The sequence below is a fragment of the Staurois parvus genome, unplaced genomic scaffold (genome assembly GCF_062004578.1).
Source record: "Staurois parvus isolate SC_StPar_1 unplaced genomic scaffold, SC_StPar_1.0 ptg000056l, whole genome shotgun sequence".
NCBI lineage: Eukaryota > Metazoa > Chordata > Amphibia > Anura > Ranidae > Staurois > Staurois parvus.
This window is the reverse complement of record NW_028317852.1, coordinates 15,052,641-15,073,400: the sequence shown is the minus strand read 5'-3', so window position 1 is coordinate 15,073,400 and position 20,760 is coordinate 15,052,641. Positions and strand designations below refer to the sequence as shown.

The 20,760-nt window shown below is 40.7% G+C and overlaps 1 protein-coding gene across 1 annotated transcript in view; it reads left to right on the top strand.

Moving 5' to 3' along the window:
• LOC149470020 (C4b-binding protein alpha chain-like) overlaps window positions 1-20,760 on the top strand; it is a 181,601-nt gene that overhangs the window by 4,076 nt on the left and 156,765 nt on the right. The window contains exons 3-5 of the mRNA XM_089668352.1: window positions 1,322-1,360; window positions 5,975-6,028; window positions 13,341-13,535. Of these exons, the coding sequence (XP_089524478.1) occupies window positions 1,322-1,360; window positions 5,975-6,028; window positions 13,341-13,535 (288 nt within the window). The remainder of the gene's footprint in view (window positions 1-1,321; window positions 1,361-5,974; window positions 6,029-13,340; window positions 13,536-20,760) is intronic.

The following is a 20,760-nucleotide window of genomic DNA, read 5'->3' as shown; positions in this document are numbered from 1 at the left end:
CAGGACCACATCAACCAGCTTAAGGATGGCGAGCGAGGGGAGAGCGAGGCACATCTAAGCCTCAATATTCACTGTAAGCAAAGGAACTGGACGCTACAATTATTTTGTCACTTCCGGTTTCAGATCCACCATTTCCTGGCTGGTACAGCTAGGGGAGGAACATAACTGAGCTGATCTGTGCTTGGTTATATGCATTTGAGGGCAGGGAAGACCTCTGATGTCTTCAAAAACAGTACCTGTCAGATGCCCAATGCTAACATATGAGGGGACTATTAACCCCTTGTGATAGTCAATCAGTAAAAATAAATAAAATAAAAAAGTTTTAAAATGTTTTAAATAAAATGTAGTAAAAATAAATTGACTGTAACCCCCCTTTGCCCTGCACACACCCACAAATTCATGCCCAGGGTGAGCACATATATGTAAACTGTAATTTATTATTTAATTTTATGGACAAAATGAAGATTTTTACATGTGTGCAAAAAAAATTGATCTGATGCTGAACTAGTTAAATAGCTTCAGCTCCTGAACCTGTATACCCCAGAGCAAATATTTAATTTCAGGTATTTACGTCTGAAATAATGATGTCATTACTTATGATACCTTAACTTTGTCATTACTTATGTATTTATTTCAGGTACTTATATAGCGCCATCAATTTACATACAGTATATATATTGTACATTCACACCAGTCCCTAAGCCTCAAGGGGTGTACAATCTAAGGTCTCTAATTTACATTCATACAAACACATACTAGGGACAATTTAGACAGGATGCAATTAACCTAACTGCATGTGTTTGGAGTGTGGGAAGAAACCCACACAGGCACAGGGAGAACATGCAATCTCCAGGCAGGTGGTGCCATAGTTTGGATTCAAACCAACGACCCTAGTACTGCCAGGCGGAAATGCAAACCATTTAGCCACTGTGCTGCCTTATGAAAATATTATTTTTTCAGAGAGACAGAAAAAAGCAAAAGACATTTTTTTATTTAATTAGTGTTAAACCAAATATACATGAATGTATTTTAATTGTGCCTCATTACAGTATACAAACAAACACATATTCACCTCAACATACTGATCTTTAGACCTTTTCATAGCAATATAATTTCTTTATTCACAAAATCTTGTGATATTTATTTGCCTAAATACAATGTACCTCATTACTATCGAAGGGCAAATATTTAAAGATCCACCTTATCAGCAATGTGGTATTGTGTTAATATTTCCTGTTTTAAAACAAATTAAAACTGGATACTCTTCTTTATCTTTCTTTTTTTTTTACATTTATGGCTTTTTTTGCAATTGCTATCACAGGTGATTTTAAAGACCTTGAACAATCTGCCATAAAAACAGGTATGATGATATAACTACTATTATTAATTACAATTATTATTTATAACAATTATTAGGCAAGTGAGTATTCTGACCAAATCATATTTTTTATGCAAATTGTCCAACATCAAGCTGTATAAACTTGAATGTTTATTGGATTAAAGCATATCAGGTGATGTGTATTTGTGTAATGAGGGAGGGTGTGGCCTAAGGAGATCAACACACTATATCAAGGTGTGCATAATTATTAGGCAGCTTCTTTCCTCAGGCAAAACGGGCAAAAAAAGAGATTTAACTGACTTTGGAAAGTTAAAAATGGCAAAAAAAAGTTTTTCAGAGGGATTCAGCACTCTTGAAATTTCTACAATATAGGGGTGTAATCACAGAACCATCAAACAAAAAAAAAGTTAACTGCCAAAGATTTGAGAAGAATCAAATGTGAAGCTACCAGGAACCTATTATCCTCCAGTGCTGTCATATTCCAGAACTGCAACCTACCTGGCGTACCCAGAAGTACAGGGTGTCCAGTGCTCAGAGATATGGCCAAGGTAAGGGAGGCTGAAAACACCACTAAAAAGAACACATACGTTGAAACGTCAAGACTGGGCCTAGAAATATCTGAAGACCAATTTTTTAAAGGTTTTATGGACTGGTGAGATGAGAGTGACTGTTGATGGACCAGATGGATGGGCCCGTGGTTGGATCAGTAATGGGCACAAAGCTCCACTTTGACTCAGACGCCAGCAAGGTGGAGGTGGTGTACTGGTATGGGCTGGTATTATTAAATATGAGCTAGTTGGATCCTTTCAGGTTGAAGGTAGACTCAAAATCAACTCCCAAACCTATTGCCAGTTTTTAGAAGAAACTTTCTTCAAGCAGTGGTACAGGAAAAAGTCTGCAACTTTCAAGAAGACCATGATATATATGCATTGCATGCATCGAAGTACTCCACTGCGTGGCTAGCCAGTAAAGGCCTTAAAGATGAAAGAATGATGGCATGGTCCCCTTCCTCATCTGACCTAAACCCTGTTGAGAACTTGTGAGTCCTTCTGAAATGGGAGATTTACAGTGAAGGAAAACAGCACACCTCTCTGATCAATGTCTGGGAGGCTGTGGTTGCTGCTGTACAAAAATCTGATTGTCAAAAGATCAACAAACTGTCAGACTCCATGAATGGAAGGCTTATGACTATTATTGAAAAGAAGGGTGGCTATATTGGTTACGGTTTTTGTTTTCATTTGAAATGTCAGAAATATTTATTTGTAAATTTTGAGATGTTTATTATTCTCACTTTAACAGATGAGATGGGAACATTTTTGTTTTTCATTTAGTTGCATAAAAAGTATGCACTCTAATAGTTGCCCAATAATTGTGCACAAATAGATATTTTCCTAAGAAAGCCAAAACCTCACTTTTACTTTCCTAAATATTCAAGTTTGAGGCTTATTACCATTTTGGATTGACCAAGAGTGCTGTAGAGGAAATTAATCCTCAAAAATACAACTTGCCTAATAATTGTGCACACAGTGTATAAATATAATGTAATATATTGTGTTTCATTACTGCACACAGATACACACATATTCGGTTTAACATGCTGGTCTTTCAACATCTTCATGGCAGTATCATCTATTAAAAAAATATCTGAGTGTAATTTGCATAAACATTAACATACGTCAGTAATACAGATGATACATTTTATGGTACATATCTTAACATCTGGCCTCCCTGGTAATCTTATACAAGCCCAAATGGCCTCCATGAATTGCTTCTAGCCTTGTAATGAAAAAAATAGGAAAAGAATAGGTGGGATTTTATTGGTGCTTATCCTTTTACCCTTAGGAAAAAACACACTACACGATCTTATATAAAACGTCAAATTTTTTTATACAATTATATTTAAAAAAATGGGGAACCCCCCATAAAAGCACATACTTGGTATTTGCAATCAGCAGTCAATGCAGCAACCCCATACACCTTCCTTCATCAATGTGTAACTATTACAGACTTGCATAACAGATGTAATGTATTCATAGCAATATTGATATAATTCAGAATAGACCAAAAAAGAAGGATGGTGCTGACACATTTTGCAGGGTAAGCATCTTCAGGGGTTCACAGGGTGCAGCTTATAACAAAAAGAACATAACATACATACATAAAATCAATATAAGTATGTTAATGGGCACACAACATAAAACATAATGTGCCCTATTATTGTAAATGACTATAACAAAATACATATTTTTTTCTACCATTACTGATGCAGACTCAGGGCAGAGATGGCTGTGGAGAGGAAAGCACAGTTGGAAAAATGGAGAGGCAAACAGACTCTTCCATTATGAATAGGACACCTTTCATGTTTCATAGAATTTGGTACTACATTTCCCTATTTTTGTGCTTTTATGCCCAAGTTTGGGGTCACCATTGGTCCTAAGAGTGTGTCAACATTGCTTATACATATATACATTTTTTCTATCATTTCCAGATTGTGTATTCTGGGGTGGAGGTCTTCCCTTTCCCCTCATATATTGCCTCACACTTTCTGGCTGGACCCACCTGAATGCCTCTCCATTTTTCCACCCGTGCTCTCCTCCTCCACAGCCATCTCTGCCTTGGTTCTCCATCAGTAGTGGTTAAAAAATTTATTTTATAATAGTCATTTACAATAATAGGGCACTTTATGTTTTACAGTATGTTGTGTGCCATTAATATACTTACAGTATATTGATTTTATGGATGTATGTTAAGATGTTCTTTTTATATTAGCTGCACCCTGTGAACCCTTAAAAAAGCTTCCCCGTGAAATGTGTTGTAATACAGCACCTTCCTACTTTTTTTAGTCCATTCTATGTTCTAATAATATTGCTATGAATATGTTACATTCTTTATGCAAGTCTGTAAAAGTTACACATTAATGAAGGAAGGTGTATGGGGTTGCTGCAATGACTATTGATTACAAATACTCAATATATTCTTTTATGGGTTATTCCCATTTTTTAATATAATTGTATAATAAAATTTGCTATTTTTTATACAGAATTGTGTAACGTATTTCTTCCTGAGGGTAAAAAGATAAGCACTGATGAAGTCCCAGTTACTCTTTTTCTAATTTTAATTCAAATTCAATTGGGGATGGGGTGCTAATGGATCAATTGTACCTGGTATCTTTTACTTCTACCCTTGTAATATCTTCCTGTTACTATTAAGTCTGATATGTGAGGTTGGGAAAGGTGAAACCTTTGTTCCCTTTACACCCCTCCAACCCGCTTTTCTCTTGTTTTATGGGTACGTCTTTTTCTCTACTTTTTTTTATTTATTATTCCTTCTTCATCCCCCCCACCCCAACCACCTGTAGACTTTCCTATCAACATCAAAATATCACTGCTACTTAAACTGGCCAAAGATGGTTCGAAATTTGGCCAGTTCAATAGAGACCAACTGAATTTTGATCCATCTATGTCAGCCTAATGGACTTCTCTGGAACCCTTTTGTTGGAAAATTTTCCTTCAATTTGCTGCACTGCTGATCAGTGCATTCTGACAGTGGAGGAGTCTCTCTGGAAACAGCTTGTTTGTAGACTTGTTTGCACACTCACGTTTATGTCTAGTACATTTGATCAGAAAATTGGACGAAAAATACCACTTGCGAAGCAATCATCCAATAATCCGATCATTCGTACAGTTTTCAACAGCCATTCATGACAGTTCATGCAAAATTATCTGAAGAGACAAACATGACATTTTTTCTCATATGATACCAGAACGTACAATTTTCATTTAATCAGTACAGTATTCATCCAAAAAAAAAAAAGACCAAGAGCACTCATGCTCAGAAACAAAAGAATACATTGTAATACAATACATTACATCACTTCCAAGGTTGTATTCTGTCATACAAGAATTTTCAGAACTTTAGTAATTTCTTCATTTTTTATACAAGACTAGCATACAAAAGAAAATGGACGATCATTCATCCGATATTCTAATCACGTGTACTAGGCTTTACTGTCCAAGCAGGAAAATTACACTACTGTACTATTGGTAAAGACAATGAATCTGATGGTTAGCCATTCCAAAAACAAAACCAAGCTTCAAGACAGGAAGAGATGAGTAATCTCTTCAACAAGGACACAGACTTAGACAAAACACACTTTGGTAGCAGACTGTGGAAGGTATCAACTTCTAACAGTGTTTTCATTTGTGTCTGTGCTTACCTATTACGGTGACAACTGCACCCCCTCATTTCTTTTACAAGTATTACAGAGGAAAAAAACTGTGGAAACACCTCACCAACAGGGTCACAGACATAAGTAATAACCTGAAAGAAAATGCTAATGCTTCCCATCCTAACATAAACTAATAAAAACTATTGTCTAGTAAATTGCAGTGTGTAAAAAAACCCAAACTTCTAGATGCTAGGAACTGCGTGTGTGCAATACGATGGAAAAAGGTTATCAAATCATTATTCTGTCTGGGGGGTCCTAATAAAGACATGTCTAAATATGTAATGAAAAAGATAACTGTAACACTAAATTACAAGTCATTCATTTTTATTTTATTTATATACAGTACTTTGAATTCACCCTGAATAAATGAAAGGTTACAAATGTTTTTTTTCTCTTATGCCTTAAAGATGATTTTCAAAGAAAAAAAGAGACAACTACCACTGCAACATACACTTCAAGAGGTACTATATTTTGATTTTCATTCTAATGCGAAAAAATTGGGATAGTGTTCTTATACTGTGCATTGGTTTTCAGAGTCTAGAAATCAGTGCTGTGGTTTTTGGTGTGCAGCCAAAAGAAAGGAAGTGCTGACTCCAGGCCTTAACCCGACCTTTATTATTCTTTTTAAAAAGTGAATTTATCTTTTAACCTGACCTTTATATTAACCACATACACAGCAATTTTTAGGCAAATTAAAGCCCTTTAAATACATTTTTAGATTAATAAATTGATGAAGGCAACCTATCATGAACTATATTAATACATTTCAGAGTTTAAATAGAAATTGTAAGTTCTAAGGTGGATCGATCCTTTTGCTCATATTGTAAATACAAAGATGACTGACAATGGTTGAAATTGCCTGGTAAACAGCTTTGTGTATGGCCATCATAAGGTTCTCTCTTACACTTTAAACGTATGTAAACAATAAGCATTTTGCTTCTTTTTAGTCTTTTAAATATACATTTACATATACATTTAAAAGGATTTTGTTATATCTGTTTGATAGGTGCAAAAAAAAAAAACAACAAAAAAAACCTCTTGATCCTGAAGCCAGAAATCTTGTAAGATGATAGCCCCTTGTGTTCTTTCCCTTTTAGGTGTCAGCATAGTTCCCAGCTCTGTCTGTGGACAGAAAGATGGGGAGGTGTTCCTTAGCCATGTACTAGAGTGAGCATAGAGCAGTAAGTGAGCATTAGGAATAGTGTGCAGATTTGTCACTACCTAGGTAGAAGGCATATTCTGCACAGTCAAAATTTGCAGCTCCATTGAATTTGTCATAATCCGCTTAAGCAAATTTTTTAAAAACGCAATGCACTGCATGGCCATTGAGCCATGGTCAGCGGGTTTAGAAGTGCCGATAATGAGGCTTTCTGGAAAATCCAACCCCTTCACTATAAAAGAGGGGTACAGAGCAAGAAAGTGACAGACTATTGAAGCTACTGAAAAGAATAGGGCCATTTAAGCAACTGGATAGGGAAATATTGGGGTCAGTTAAGAGAATGTACTTTAATTCTGATTGCTAGCTGTTTGAGCGATCAATCTTTTTGCTAGCCTCTTTTGGTTTTACTATTAGGGTTTTTTTTTATTTATTTTGTGGTGTGGTGAATTAAAGAATACGTTCACCATATTCAGGGTGTACCATGTAACATATCCACAGAAAAGAGGCAGTGCTTACTGGGATTTACACAAGGAGGTGAGATATTGGTGCACAGGCTCAGATTGTCTTCCCTTCACTCTGTAGCAATAACTGGAATAGGCAGCCGGAAGCTCGAATCATCCACACAATAATCTTTATTTGCCAAAGGTTAGATACAGAGTGGAAAAGTTTAATACAGAGTAGAAAAGCGGGGGTTCTTCTTCCCACACCCGCTGTCACAATTTCCTGTGAATTAATAGACTACAACAGGGGCAGACTGACCATTTGGAAACTCGGGCACTGCCCGAGGGCCCGGGGTCAGTAGGGGGCCCCATGAGATGCCCCTGATACCTTTTTCTTAGGCTCTTTTGAGTTTGGCCAAGGACACAGGAGCCCCATGATCCCCTATTGCCTGGGGGCCCCATGAGTTGTCAGTCCGCCCCTGGACTACAATAACCATTTACCATTTCGACTGACGGCTTGTAGTTCTCAATGAACTGTTAGGGCACTGGGGACTGCTCTCCTAATTCATTGATTTTCTTCCATCCAGTAACTGCCTGCCCATATGAAAGGTATGGGCAGACAGCTTAATGAGAGTCTGCAGGACCCTGGCATTGCACCTGCGATCTGCTGATCATGAGCGCAATGCTTCAAAGGCCGCAGAGTAAAAACAAATAAGAAATGCACATTTTTTTACCTGCACACAGATGAAAAATAATGGTGTGTGAACTTCCTGTGCTTCTAACTAAAAAATAAATAAATACAAATAACAGAGAGAAGCTGCTAACATCCAATCATATACCTAATGATCAAATAAATAAGATTAGGAACAGGGGTGGACTGACAACTCATGGGGCCCCCGGGCAATAGGGGATCATGGGGCCCCTGTATTCTTGCCCAAACTCAAAAAAACCTATGAAAAAGGTACCAGGGGCATCTCATGGGGCCCCCTACTGACCCCAGGCCCTCGGGCAGTGGCCGGGTTTCCAAATGGTCAGTCCGCCCCTGATTAGGAAAAATTATGTAGCGCTACTCAAATGGATAAATGAATATATCACATATCATAAACTCATAAATGCATAATTAAATAAATGTGATAAAAATATATAAAGTGACACACAGTGCAAATACTATAAACGTGACCTGATCCTCATGGGATCTATAAGTGTCTAACCGTGACCTGATCTTCTGCGGATCTAAAGTGAGCCAAGTGAATTGTAAACCATCAAGGTGATGGTAATACCAGAAATACGTGTACCAATACTTACATCAAGTAAGGTATAAAAGTAAATAGATCCTGAAGTGGGATATAAAGTGATGGTGAATACTCAACCAGAGAATAAACTAGTCCAAATGGGACTAATAAGTGAATATTGTTCAAAATAGGACTCCAATCAAAGGACGCACATACATGCAAGTGAATACTTCTATAAACAAATATGCACACACTCTAAATATCAGAAAATATTATACCAACCCAAACACTGAAGTGTTTCTATACAAATAGTTAAAATGAAAGTGAAAATAAATGCCAAGTGACAATATAAATAAAATAAATGAATAAATAAAATACGGAAGTAAAATGTCCGTGTCACACTACATAGAAATGAACATGCAACATAAACGCATGACACAGAACTAAATATATGTGAAAAAAGTCCAAACTGGTGCTGAAGCACCACACAATCCAATGTAAAGACACTCGTGCCCATGGATAGTGAATCTGCTTATCACTGAAGGATATCTGTAAGTAGCTGAAATAGCTGCTCACCTCCATGCTTCGATCTGCAAGGGTCAAAACACTTTTAGAATCACCAAACTGGATCCTCCATGTACTTGATTCCTCTGTCACTGCTTACCTCTCCCTGCAACGATCTCCCTCTCAGGAATGTACGTATTGGTGGCGATATCCTCTCCAGGTGTAACAGGTGTGGTATAAGCCAGTATCTCAGTAAAAAACATAAGTAGAACTTGCCATAGTGTATTACCTTTTATTATATTCAGAAAAGAGCAAAGCCTTCCAAATTTTGCACTCACAATGTAATCATGGATCAACAAGCATTTAGAACCTCATGTTCTGGGTGTACTTGCATGGATGTACCCTCATGGGTGTAGTAAAATGGCGTCCCTGTTTCTAGAAGATGCCATGGATATAAGGCGGCCTTGAAGGACTGCCTTATGGGCTACCCACAGAGAAGCTGGGGAAATATCAGGAATGGTGTTCAGCTGAATGTATTCTTGGATTGAAGTAACTACTTCCTGACAAGATTTAACATCAGTAAGCATAGAAAAGTTTAATCTCCAGGAGTAGGGGGTAGGTGCTAGACCTATGAAAGTGATAGAGAGTGCTACAATGTTATGATCCGACCAAGAGCATATATGTATACCTGCCTTGCTGGAGTTGGCTAGCAGTATGGGGTAGCAATAAATATAATCCAGCCTAGCATGAGAGTAATGTGGGTGGGAATAAAAATGAATAGTCCCTCGCTCCCACATTATGTTCCCTCCAGGAGTCTATCAATTGGAAAGTTTCTAGGGAAATTTTAAGGGATTTTGGAAAGGCCGGGGAGGAAGGTGAGGATGAACTTCTGTCTAGAAGGGGGTTAGCTACCAAATTAAAGTCCCCTCCCACCAATAAATGGGAGGATAAGAATTTATCCAGAACTGTAAAAAAGAAAAGGACGCTTGCACCACATTAGGTGCATAAAGATTGGCGATCGTGAGTGCACGACCCGAAAGGGTACCTTTCAGAATGATAAATCTATCGCCACCCCATTTTGAACTCATTACTATTGTGCTCTTATTCCCCTATTTGTATTTCTCCCGCTGTATCCGTCATTTGTCACTAACCTATCTAGACTCTTCATGTGTCGTCCTCTCCCAATGCCGTTTTGTTTTTTGTTTGTAGGAAAATGTAATACAATTCCGATTGCCAGATCTTTGACCAATCAACCTTTTTGCTAGCCTTTTTTTTTTTTTGTAGTGTAGTGAATTAACTTGATCTGATTTGAGTTGGTTTTAATGGTTACATTTAGCCGCTGTCCTGTTCATAGCAAACTTTTTTTGTGCAATGTTAAAATCCACTTTTCCTGCAAGACTTCCCCTAACTAAATTAACAAAAGGTTCATAGGGCCTTTTTTAAGTTTGAAGTGACCATTCTTGTTACTATCTATTCTTGGAGCTGCCTTTTGTCCGTAGGACACAGCGATCAGTGAGATCACTGGGTGTGAGCGGGGGGCGCGTTCTGGGAAGATGTCATATGACGCCCTCCCAGAACTGGCCGGCCGCAGTGAAGCCATCATTCGGCTATCTGTAGTCGGAAAGTGGTTAATAAACTGGAATTGATGTTGATATTATTCATTAAGCAATAATATATATGTTTTTTCCATGAAGAGTGTTGTGGCAAAAGGTACTATACACCTCTGTCATTTCTCCACCCTGTCAATGCAAACAGCTGTCCTTATATTCTCACCATGCCCCATACACGTTAGAACAGTGATGGCAAACCTTTTTGAGCCCGAGTGCCCAAACTGCAACACAAAACCAACTAATTTATTTCAAAGTGCCAACACTGCAATTAAATCTGAAGGTTTTAGTTTAGAAAAAACAACTCATACAGTTGTCCAAACTAATTGACATCTTTTTTCTTAAAAGAAAAACACAATAACAGAGCTTTCAGTGATACATCAACTGTACAATGTAGACTCAACTTGGTTATATACCAGACTGAAATATGGAGCAAAACTTACTCCACATCCTTTCCCTTTTTCTACATTAATGTGATGAGGAAGCACTGATAATGCACTGATATGCAGCAATGATGGGCACTGATAGGCGGCACTGACTGATAGCACCAGCTGGTGGCACTGATGGGCAGCACTGATGGGTGGCACTGTTGTGCAGCACTGATGGGTGACACTGCTGGGCACTGATAGGTGACACTGCTGGGCACTGATGGGTGACACTGCTGGGCAATGCTGGGCGTCATTGCTGGGCACTGCTGGGTGGCACTGATAATCAGTGCCCTGCTTATTAGTGCAGATCTCCCCTGTAACATCTGCCATTTATTGGCAGTACTTTCTTCAGCCGATAACCGGCAACTGTCATTGGACACAGCTGATCACATGGTAAAAGGCCGCTGGGATTGGCCTTTTACCTTATCACGCGATCAGCTGGACACATCAATCACTGACAGCGCCAGGTGCGTGCCTCTGGGGGCGCGCAGGGGGCGTGTTCTAGGACTATGTCCATGGACGCCCTCCCAGAACTAGACAACCGCGCTGTAGCTGTCTTTTTGCTATAGTGTGGTTGGGAAGCAGTTAATTTCATCTCCTTCAATGACGGTGTGGTTTTCAACCTGGCAGCTCATTCCCATCCACGTTGAAGACATCGCCCCTGGCCCCGGAGCAGTGTGGGAGCCGCTTCCTCTTGTCCATGCCCACCCTGGCCCCAGAGACATGTGGAAGATGTAGTTCGATGGGGGGGGTGCGGTGTGGACGAGATCTGGATGGCCGGTCAGTGTGCATGGTCTGTGTGCGCTCATCTTCCTCTTGCTGGCGTGCCCACTGAAATGGCTCTGTGTTCCAGCTCTGGCACGCATGCCATAGGTTCGCCATCACTGCCTTAGAGAGTTAATATTAATGTTAATATTGCAGGTACTTATATAGCGCTGGCAATTTAGGCAGAGCTTTAAATATTTATTGTACATTCACATCAGTCCCTGCCTTCAAGGAGCTTACCATCTAAAGTCCCTAATTCGCATTCATATGTACATATACTAGGGCCAATTTAGATAGGAGCCAATTATAACAGGATTAAGTGTCCCTATTGGAAGATGTTCCCTCACATCTTGCTCTGGTAAAATTCTAAAATGTTGGATTCCCCTCTGCTTTCTGTCTCAGTGACAGTGGTTCGCACAGTTACAAACCAGTGGTAAAGAAACATGTTTGCTTTTGCATACACTTTAAAAACCTCTAATGGTTAAAAATGTTGTGTGTGGGCACAGGTGCTCTTTAAGTCAGACACAGCCAGTTAACAAGCATTTTTAAAAATAGTTCAGCAATGTCAGCCCCCATACTTCCCTTATGAGGGAGCAACTCTAATTTACTCATCTGCCCTCTGTAAGATGCTATAGAACAGTGATGGCGAACCTATGGCACGCGTGCCAGAGCTGGCACGCAGAGCCATCTCAGTGGGCACACCAGGAAGAAGAGGAAGATGAGCGCACACGGACCACGCACACTGACCAGCCATCCAGATCTCGTCCACACTGGACCCCCATCAAACTACATCTCCCACATGTCTCTGGGGCCAGGGTGGGTGTGGATGAGAGGAAACGGCTCCTATGCGGATCTGGCACCAGGGGTAATGTAGCCGGGGATGGGCGTGGAAGAGAGGAAGAGGCTCCCACACTGCTCTGGGGCCAGGGGCAACGTGTTCAGCGTGGATGGGAATGAGCTGCTGGGTTGGAAGCCACACCAACACTGCCAGAGGTGAGATTAACTGCTTGCCAACCATGCTATAGCCAAAAGATTGCTACAGCGTGGTTGTCTAGTTCTGGGAGGGCGTCCCAGAACGTGAACCCAGTGGCACACACCCTGCGCTGCCGGTGATCACGGTGTCCTACGGATACAGCTGATCACGTGATAAGGTGTTGGCACTTTGAAATAAAAAGTTGGTTTTGTGTTGCAGTTTTGGGCACTCGGGCTCAAAAAGGTTCGCCATCACTGCTATAGAACATGTATTAGCTGTGGTATTAGATGTATACCTTTTCCACTGGTTGCATTTCTACTGCAAGAATATATGGACAATTACAGATGACTATTATGAAATACAATTTTAAACACCTTTTCTGTACATTTAAATAATCTAATAGTGAATTATTTAAATAGCGCAACAGTAATTGGATATCACACATTGAGTATTGTATTTTATACTTTTAAATGCGGCTTTTGTTTTATTGTCTATTATATTATAGTTTACATTTTGATAATTTTTTGGCACTTAGCGCAGTTACACACATTTTCGCCTTTTCTGTACAATTGGGACTATAAAAGTAATATGCGCATATAAGAACACATATTTGTTTGTTGTAAGGTAATATTTGGTATGATCTAAAATGTTATATGTGATTTTAGCAAGTGGCTGCGGTTTTCCACCGCGACTGGATTATGCACAGCCTAAAGATTCCTTCCTTGGTCAAACTACATTCTCAAAGGGATCAACTGTGACTTACATTTGTCGACCTGGATATTCCCGTATTCCTGGAGTTAGATCCTTTGCAACATGTATGAACGATGGCACTTGGTCACCTCCCGGGATTATCTGTAAACGTAAGTTTTAGATTTAGTTGTTTTGAAGTTCACAAGTTAATAAAAATATTAAAATAATCTTGAAAAGTTTTTGACTCAAAAAAAAATCTTCTGCTGTTCCCTCTCTTCAAGACTAAAGTTTGGGTATATATAGCTCTTCTTTGATTTGGGCACCTTTTTACAGCAGCAGGTAACTGGGGACATAATAAAAATAAGCATATCTATTTTAGTTCTGTATCCTCATACAGTTAAAAAAAATTGTATTTTCTTTCTCGTACAATATAGGACACAAGCATAGTCATAGTTAACTGGGTTATATGCAGTGATTGGACACTGAAAAATCAGAGCAGTAATCCTTCCTGTGACAGTCTGCCTGTCACCCCATTTGGGTGATTCCGTCAGAGAACTGCTTCCTCGCCATTGGGACACAGGACCAAGGTATTAAAGCTGGGCATCGCACCCAAGACTAGGTAACACTAGCTTAGGTGCAAAAACTGGAACTACCTTATTGAACAGAAATACAGCTTTTATATACTTCAGAAATAGGGGCAGTCCTCACATGAACAATAAACACAAATATTACACACTGATTAGGTAAGAGCTTGATAACATTATCCTAAACAGTGCAAACGTAAACAGTACAGCTAACAGTGATCTAGTTAACAGTAAGTTAATCAACAGCCAAGCACCCAGACAAGCCAGGGAGCCCACCCCAGATAGTCTGGCACCTCCAACCCTGAATACATAAAGTACATTACACATGCTGTCTTTCAGGTGTTTGCTTTCACTTGTATAATCTGTCCATCATAAGACAAAACTCATACAATATTCCAACAGTCTGATGGCCAAGACTGGCATCTGCCCCATACCAGATCTGAAATCTCTAAACATCTTCTCTTGAGTCCATGAGTCCAAATGTTCCACATGGAATCAGCCAAGTTGGACTTTACATCTCTTCAACAAGGGAATCTCTTGGCGTCCATGGACATCTAGGATGCCTGTTTATACTTCCCTGATTCAGTCTCTGGATAACTCTATGCATTTTTCATGCAGAGGCAGTTTATACCTAGCATTGTGAATTTCCAGCTTGATGTGGGAGCCAGGACAGTCATTTCCTCCAACAGCTTGGGAGGTGTCCTTGATGGATGTTAGCCAGTGGGAGTGGGAATAGGGGGGAATCTTCAAGACATCCAAACTTCCCCATTAACATTCTGGATCTCAGGGTCATTTGCCTGTCCTCTCAGCATTAAAATTTCAGGGACTCCCAACAAGTGTTCAGTCAGACATTGCCTTCATCAACTATTTAAGGGCTATAAGGAGCTGCATTGCCCTAGAAAAGCATAAATGATTCTGTATTGGGTAGAACAGCACATTCTTGAACTAACTTCTGCAGTCATTACTGGAGAGGAATGTTGGAAGGTGGACTTCCTCAGTAGATAACAGCTGGACCTAAGGAAAAGGTCCTTTTTTCCCAAAGGTGGGGGGTGACAGACACAGACTTTCTGATGTCCATGTTCTGCACCAAACTAGACAAGTTTGGTATCAGGTCTAGGTATCCTTGGGCTTTCTCTGTGGATGCTGTGCTGACTCTGTGGGATCAGCTCTCCCTCATCTACACTTTTTTCTCCAGTAAAGGTCCTCTTTCAGCTGCTCCTCAGGATTAGGGACAAGCCGATTGTTTAGTCCATTCCTAGGTTCTTTAGCTCATCTGGTGGGAGCCAAAAATCATATATAGTAGTGGTATTGTTACCGGTCTATATATGACAGCTTCCTACTGTATTTTTTGGGGGGGAAGGGGGAACCATACGCATTTTTTAAAAAAGTCTTGTTGTAGGATATGTTACAGCAACAAAAAATTAAATTTTAAAAAAGAAAAAAATGATACAGGTTAAATTACTTGCAAATGACAATCATCTCTAGCTTCTTCTTCTGATTCAGCACACAAACCCCTCTACAGGTCCTGCAAACCTATGGAGGGGTCTGTGTGCTGTCAGTTTGTTTGTTTTTTTTTTTAACAATGAAGCTGTCAATGACATTTAATTTGCTGGCAATTTAATTTTTTTTCTCTTTTAAATGTCAATGCTGCTGCAGTACTTTATGTACACCAAGAGATGTGCCCACCAGCAGGAGTAGGACATCCCCAGGCATGATGTGTAAAGAAACTGGACATTTTAATGGTTTATTTAAAAAAAAAAAAATCTCTTCTCCTGGCCAATTTGATCATTTTAAAAAGTTTTCATTGGTATATGTTCCCCACGACAGTGCTCCCCCACCCTCATGCTATTTATTGACACCCATTTGCCTATTATCCCAGAAAATTGTCATCTTTAATTTGATAGATTGGGCCCTATTGATTTCAGTGGGTTTCGGGTTTGGCATCTGAACTACTTTGAAGCTTGCCAAACCCTACTTGAACTAAAACCACAGCAGTTTGGTCTTCACTATTCAGGATTAAAGTAAATCTATGATCACAGCATTTAATTTCATTTTATAACATCAGCATTGTAATAGAAATTAAAACAATAGTTATTTTTGACAATCCAATATAAGTTTACCTGAAAAATGGTGTGATTGCTGCCTGTTTGCTGGCCATCTCTTCCCACAACTTCCTGCATTCCCTGCATGCTTTGTAGATTCATTTCTGCTATTTACTTTCTATTCCTAATTACTACAATTTCCATGATACTTTTCTGGCTGCAATCTGTGATTCCTGTGCTGACTCCACCTCCTGAAACTCCTTTTAGCACCTCTGTATTTCAGAAGGCAGGCCTACTTATAGGCCAGAGTGAATATATGTAGCAGAATTCAAGGAAGTAAATCTGTGGGAATCTTCTCATAGCAAGTTTGCAAACATCATGATCATTTTATTTAATAATAGTAGGCTAGAAATAATTGAAATTCAATGTAGAAGTTAACATGTTATTTTACATTTTGACCATAGATAATGTATGCTGAATGCATTTAAAGTCTTAAAGGCTGAGGGTATTCTAGTGGTCCTTGTGATTCCAAATAGGCCAAGAAGAGCTTGATACTTGGGTGTACTCAGGCTCCATGGTGAACACACATGGTTGCCTCTGGACTACCCATTTCTATCATTTCAAGGTTTGGTCCTCCATCCTGCTTTTTGATTGCTTTCCTAGATGGCCTGGCTGTTGACGCTTAGGTTCTGAGAGGCAGGGGCTTGTTGAATCAGGTCATTTCTCTGTTTTTCCATGCTAGGAAGTTGATTTCTCACAAAGTCTAAAATGGTACCTGGTCAGTTTCCTTTGGTTGTTGCAAACCAAGGAACGTCTATCTTAGATGGTACACCGTGGGCCAAATGCTAGCCTTTCCCCTAGTCCAGTCATGTGGCCTATGCTAGGAGAATATCAGTAACCTTTCTATGTAAAGAACTATTTATGAAGTTGCTCAGAGATAAGGTTGTGTTGAGACCTTAGGCCTCCATTTTGTCTGAGTGATATTCTTTTTCATCTAACCTAGGACATTGCTATACCTTTTTTTGTGTTGTGACCTCCCAGGAAGTTTTTTTCCTCTGTTTGGGTGTGGTTCATGCAGTGAGAGTTTACCTCTTGATTACTTCTTCCTTTCAGCAAGTCGATTGCCTTTTTTTCATGTTAGGGTTTTTGTAAGGGGTTTCCCGCTTCTCATTCCACATTCCACCTGTATAAAACGGATTAGGCAATTCGTTGTTCAAGCCTATTTATTGAGGGATGCCCTTCTACTCTGTTCTGGTAATGCACTCTCCATTAGCTCTTTTGGTGCCTTTTGGGCTTTCCAGCACCAGGCATTTGTTTCTCAGAATCGCTAGGCTACCACCTGGCCCTCTGTTCATACATTTGCAATCTTACCAGGTGGATGTTCAGGTTTATGCTGGTGCCTGCTTCGGTAGTGCTACTGACTGTTGTTTGAGTTAGGGTCCTTAACTTTTGGTTGCACTGACCTATTTTTCCTTGTGTTGCCCAGTCTTCAATTTGTGTTGCTTTTAAATGTCCTAGTCATTTCGCTATGACTTTGTCCTGTACTGTACAAAAAAGAAGACAGAATTTTTTACTTACTTGTAAAGTCCTTTTCTGGGTGTTTAGGACAGGACACAGGCCCTCCCGTCTGGCTGTGGATCCTCTTATTGTTTGCCAAAAAACTGAAGATTGCTGAGAGTGGAAGGGATTATTGTCAGGGACCGCCGCGGCTCCGTCCCCTGCGCACGCGCACTAGCGGCGGCTCACGCCGGGACACAAGCACCAGGTCCTGGCGGGCCGCGGCTGACAGGATGCCGCGCATGCGCAGTAGGAGCTGCGGGCGCGCCTCGGGCGGCCAATGACAGCCCGGGGGCGCGTCCTGGGCGGCCAATGACAGTGCAGGGCGCGATATTTAAAGATGCCCTGCACTGTCACAAATCGCCGCAAGGTCTGACCTGTTATCTGAAGTTTCCTGTGCCCTGTGATATTAGACCCGGATTGTTTGACCTCTCTGCCTGCTCCAGCTCTGATCCGGATTGTTTGACCTCTCTGCCTGCTCCAGCTCTGACCCGGATTACCTGACTACGCTGCCTTCTCCTATCCCGACCCCCGGCTTGTTTGACCATTCTGCGGACTGACTTCGATACTGACCCTGCGTGTGACCTGACCACTCTCTGCCTGCCGTCTCTGTACCTCGCCATTCCCCATGGTGACAACCGCTGGTTTATCCTGCCTGGTCCTGCCGGCCTCCTCACATCTGGCTCTCTCCTGGTTTACTCTCATCCCCGGAGGCTCCCTCTGCCACAGGTGGTATTGCTCGGAGGTCGTGACCTGGTCCTGATTCTGCTCCAAGTCCATCCCCACCATCAGGGGCCCTGGTGAAAACGCAGACCGGGACTTAGACTCCACGCTCCGGGTGATTCCGCCTAGTGGGCTGCCAGGGGTACCACCTGGCGGATCCGTAACAATTATATTGGAGTCCTTAGAACTCTGATTTGCCAGTGTCCAGTCACCTGAAGTAGAGCCTGATAAAATGAGGTAGGTCTCTCTTACACCTCTGACTCTTGGCCTCTGGTAGTGTAAACTAAAGGCGCAGGAGTGCAGAGAGGCACAAATGCCTGTAAGTCTTGCTAGCAGCAGAGCAGGTATCTACACTGGGCAGGTAAAGTCATCACGGGTCTTTAGCAAGGCAAGCAGACTGGCAGGCAGCTGGGCAGCAGACTGAAGAAGACTGGTACTGTTGAAAGCAAATGGATGAGACAGTGTCTGGCAGTAGACTGTAGATCAGCAGGATCAGCAGGGTGGTAGACATGTAACAGTGGCTGCAGGCAAGTAGCAGAGTCAGACAGACTGGGCCATATACAGGCAGAATAGATCGGGTACAGGGCACAGGCAGAAGAGTGGTCTAGGTACAAGTCAGGTCTGGAAGTCGATCAGTGGAGCAAAAGCTAATGGAACAGACAGAAGCGGAGGTCAGAGGACAAACCGAGGTCAGTACAGGCAGTTATTATTATTAGTAATATTATACAGTATTTATATAGCGCCAACAATTTGCTCAGCGCGGTACATTATAATGGGAGACAGTACACGAGACAGTAACAATACAATAATACACGAGGGGTTCGAGGGGCCTGCTCCTTGGAGCTTACAATCTAGGAGTTCAAGGGGTAGTCAGGGCAATCCAGGTCAGCAGCTTGAATCAGGATACAGGATCACAGGAACATAAATACATAGGAGGCTGAAGACAAAGCAGCACTGATCTTGAGCACTAGTCCAGTTTAAATAGGCCATTTGGAGCCAGCATCTATCACAAGTGCACATGTGTGCCTGCCTGCATGAATATTTGCATGAGTACGAGCACCAATATGCGCTTGCACATTATCATGTGCCCAATTTCACAAGAGGGAAACTGTATTAGCCTGTGCACAGAAGTCTGTCTAGAATAGCCATCCTGACAAACCCAGTCATCTATGGCTATGCCTGTGTCCTGTACTGTTCTCCAAGAAAAGGTTTTTACAGGTATATCAAAAATCCTAGAGCTTGGCTCTATCAGTCAGACTTTGCCTGAGCAACAGCTAGTGTTCATAGCACCAGGTCCCTAAGTGATTTCCAAGAAGATACCTATTGCACCTCCAGTGCATCCTGATGTCCCTGGCTTCCTGAGAAGATTTATAATCCCCAGTGCTTCCTGAGAAGATTCCAGTTATAGCCCCATTGCTTCCTCGTGTCCCTGGTTTCCTGAGAAGATTTATAATGTACCCCCAGTGCTTCTTGAGAAGATTCCATTTGTACCCCAAGTGCTTCCTCATGTCCCTGGCTTCCTGAGAAGATTTCTAATGTTCCCCCAGTGCTTTCTGAGAAGATTCCAGTTGTACCCCCAGTGTATCCTCATGTCCCTGGCTTCCAGAGAGGATTTATAGTATTCATCCAGTACTTCCATGTGTCCCTGGCTTACTGAGATCTTTTTTAGTGTACCCCTACTGCTTCTTCATGTCCCTGGCTTACTGAGAAGATTCTAATTGACCACTATATTACTAGTGTTCTACTTTCTGACAGACTCTTAGTGACACCCCCCCCTTAATCCTAGTGTCTGCTTACAAGAGTTTCACAGTTTATTAAAAGGTATGGAAAATGTAAAACACAATTGCATGTGATTTTATTGCTGACATTTCTGAGTATAAAGGAAGGTGATTTGAAAGATGAGATTCACATTGTTATTGATATCAAGCATATCTATGCTGAAATCCTGGATAGCACCATTTTTAAGCAAAAGATTTGGCTAGCATTGGGGGCATAGATTTTAGCTATGCCCCCAATGCTATAATCTCTCTAAGGTAATTGTAGAGAGACCCTAGGAATAATGCAGGGCTAAGTATAACCTAATTTAACAGCTTAAAAGTGCACAAGTCTTGGTTAGCCGGAAACTACAGCTTTTTTTGGATTTTAGTAGTACCTAAATATTAGATTGCATAGTGCCTTCTCATGCAGTTAAAGTGGTTGGAAACCTCAGACATGAAATATGAACAAAGCATATCCTGTATAGTGTGTACAGGGGCCAGAGCACTGTTCTGGGGTGCTGTATGATGAAAATATACACTGAAAAAAATTCACAGGAAAATAAATAAAGCAGTAATTTTTGTGGTCATAGATGTAGGCAGCATATTTAAAAGCAGATCTGTCTGATATGCATACATCTGAAAGTTTTAATAGCCCTGTAATACATTGATCAAAGTGTGAATTACAGTTACTATGCCAATCTATGCTATGCTACAATAGCTATTTTAAATATT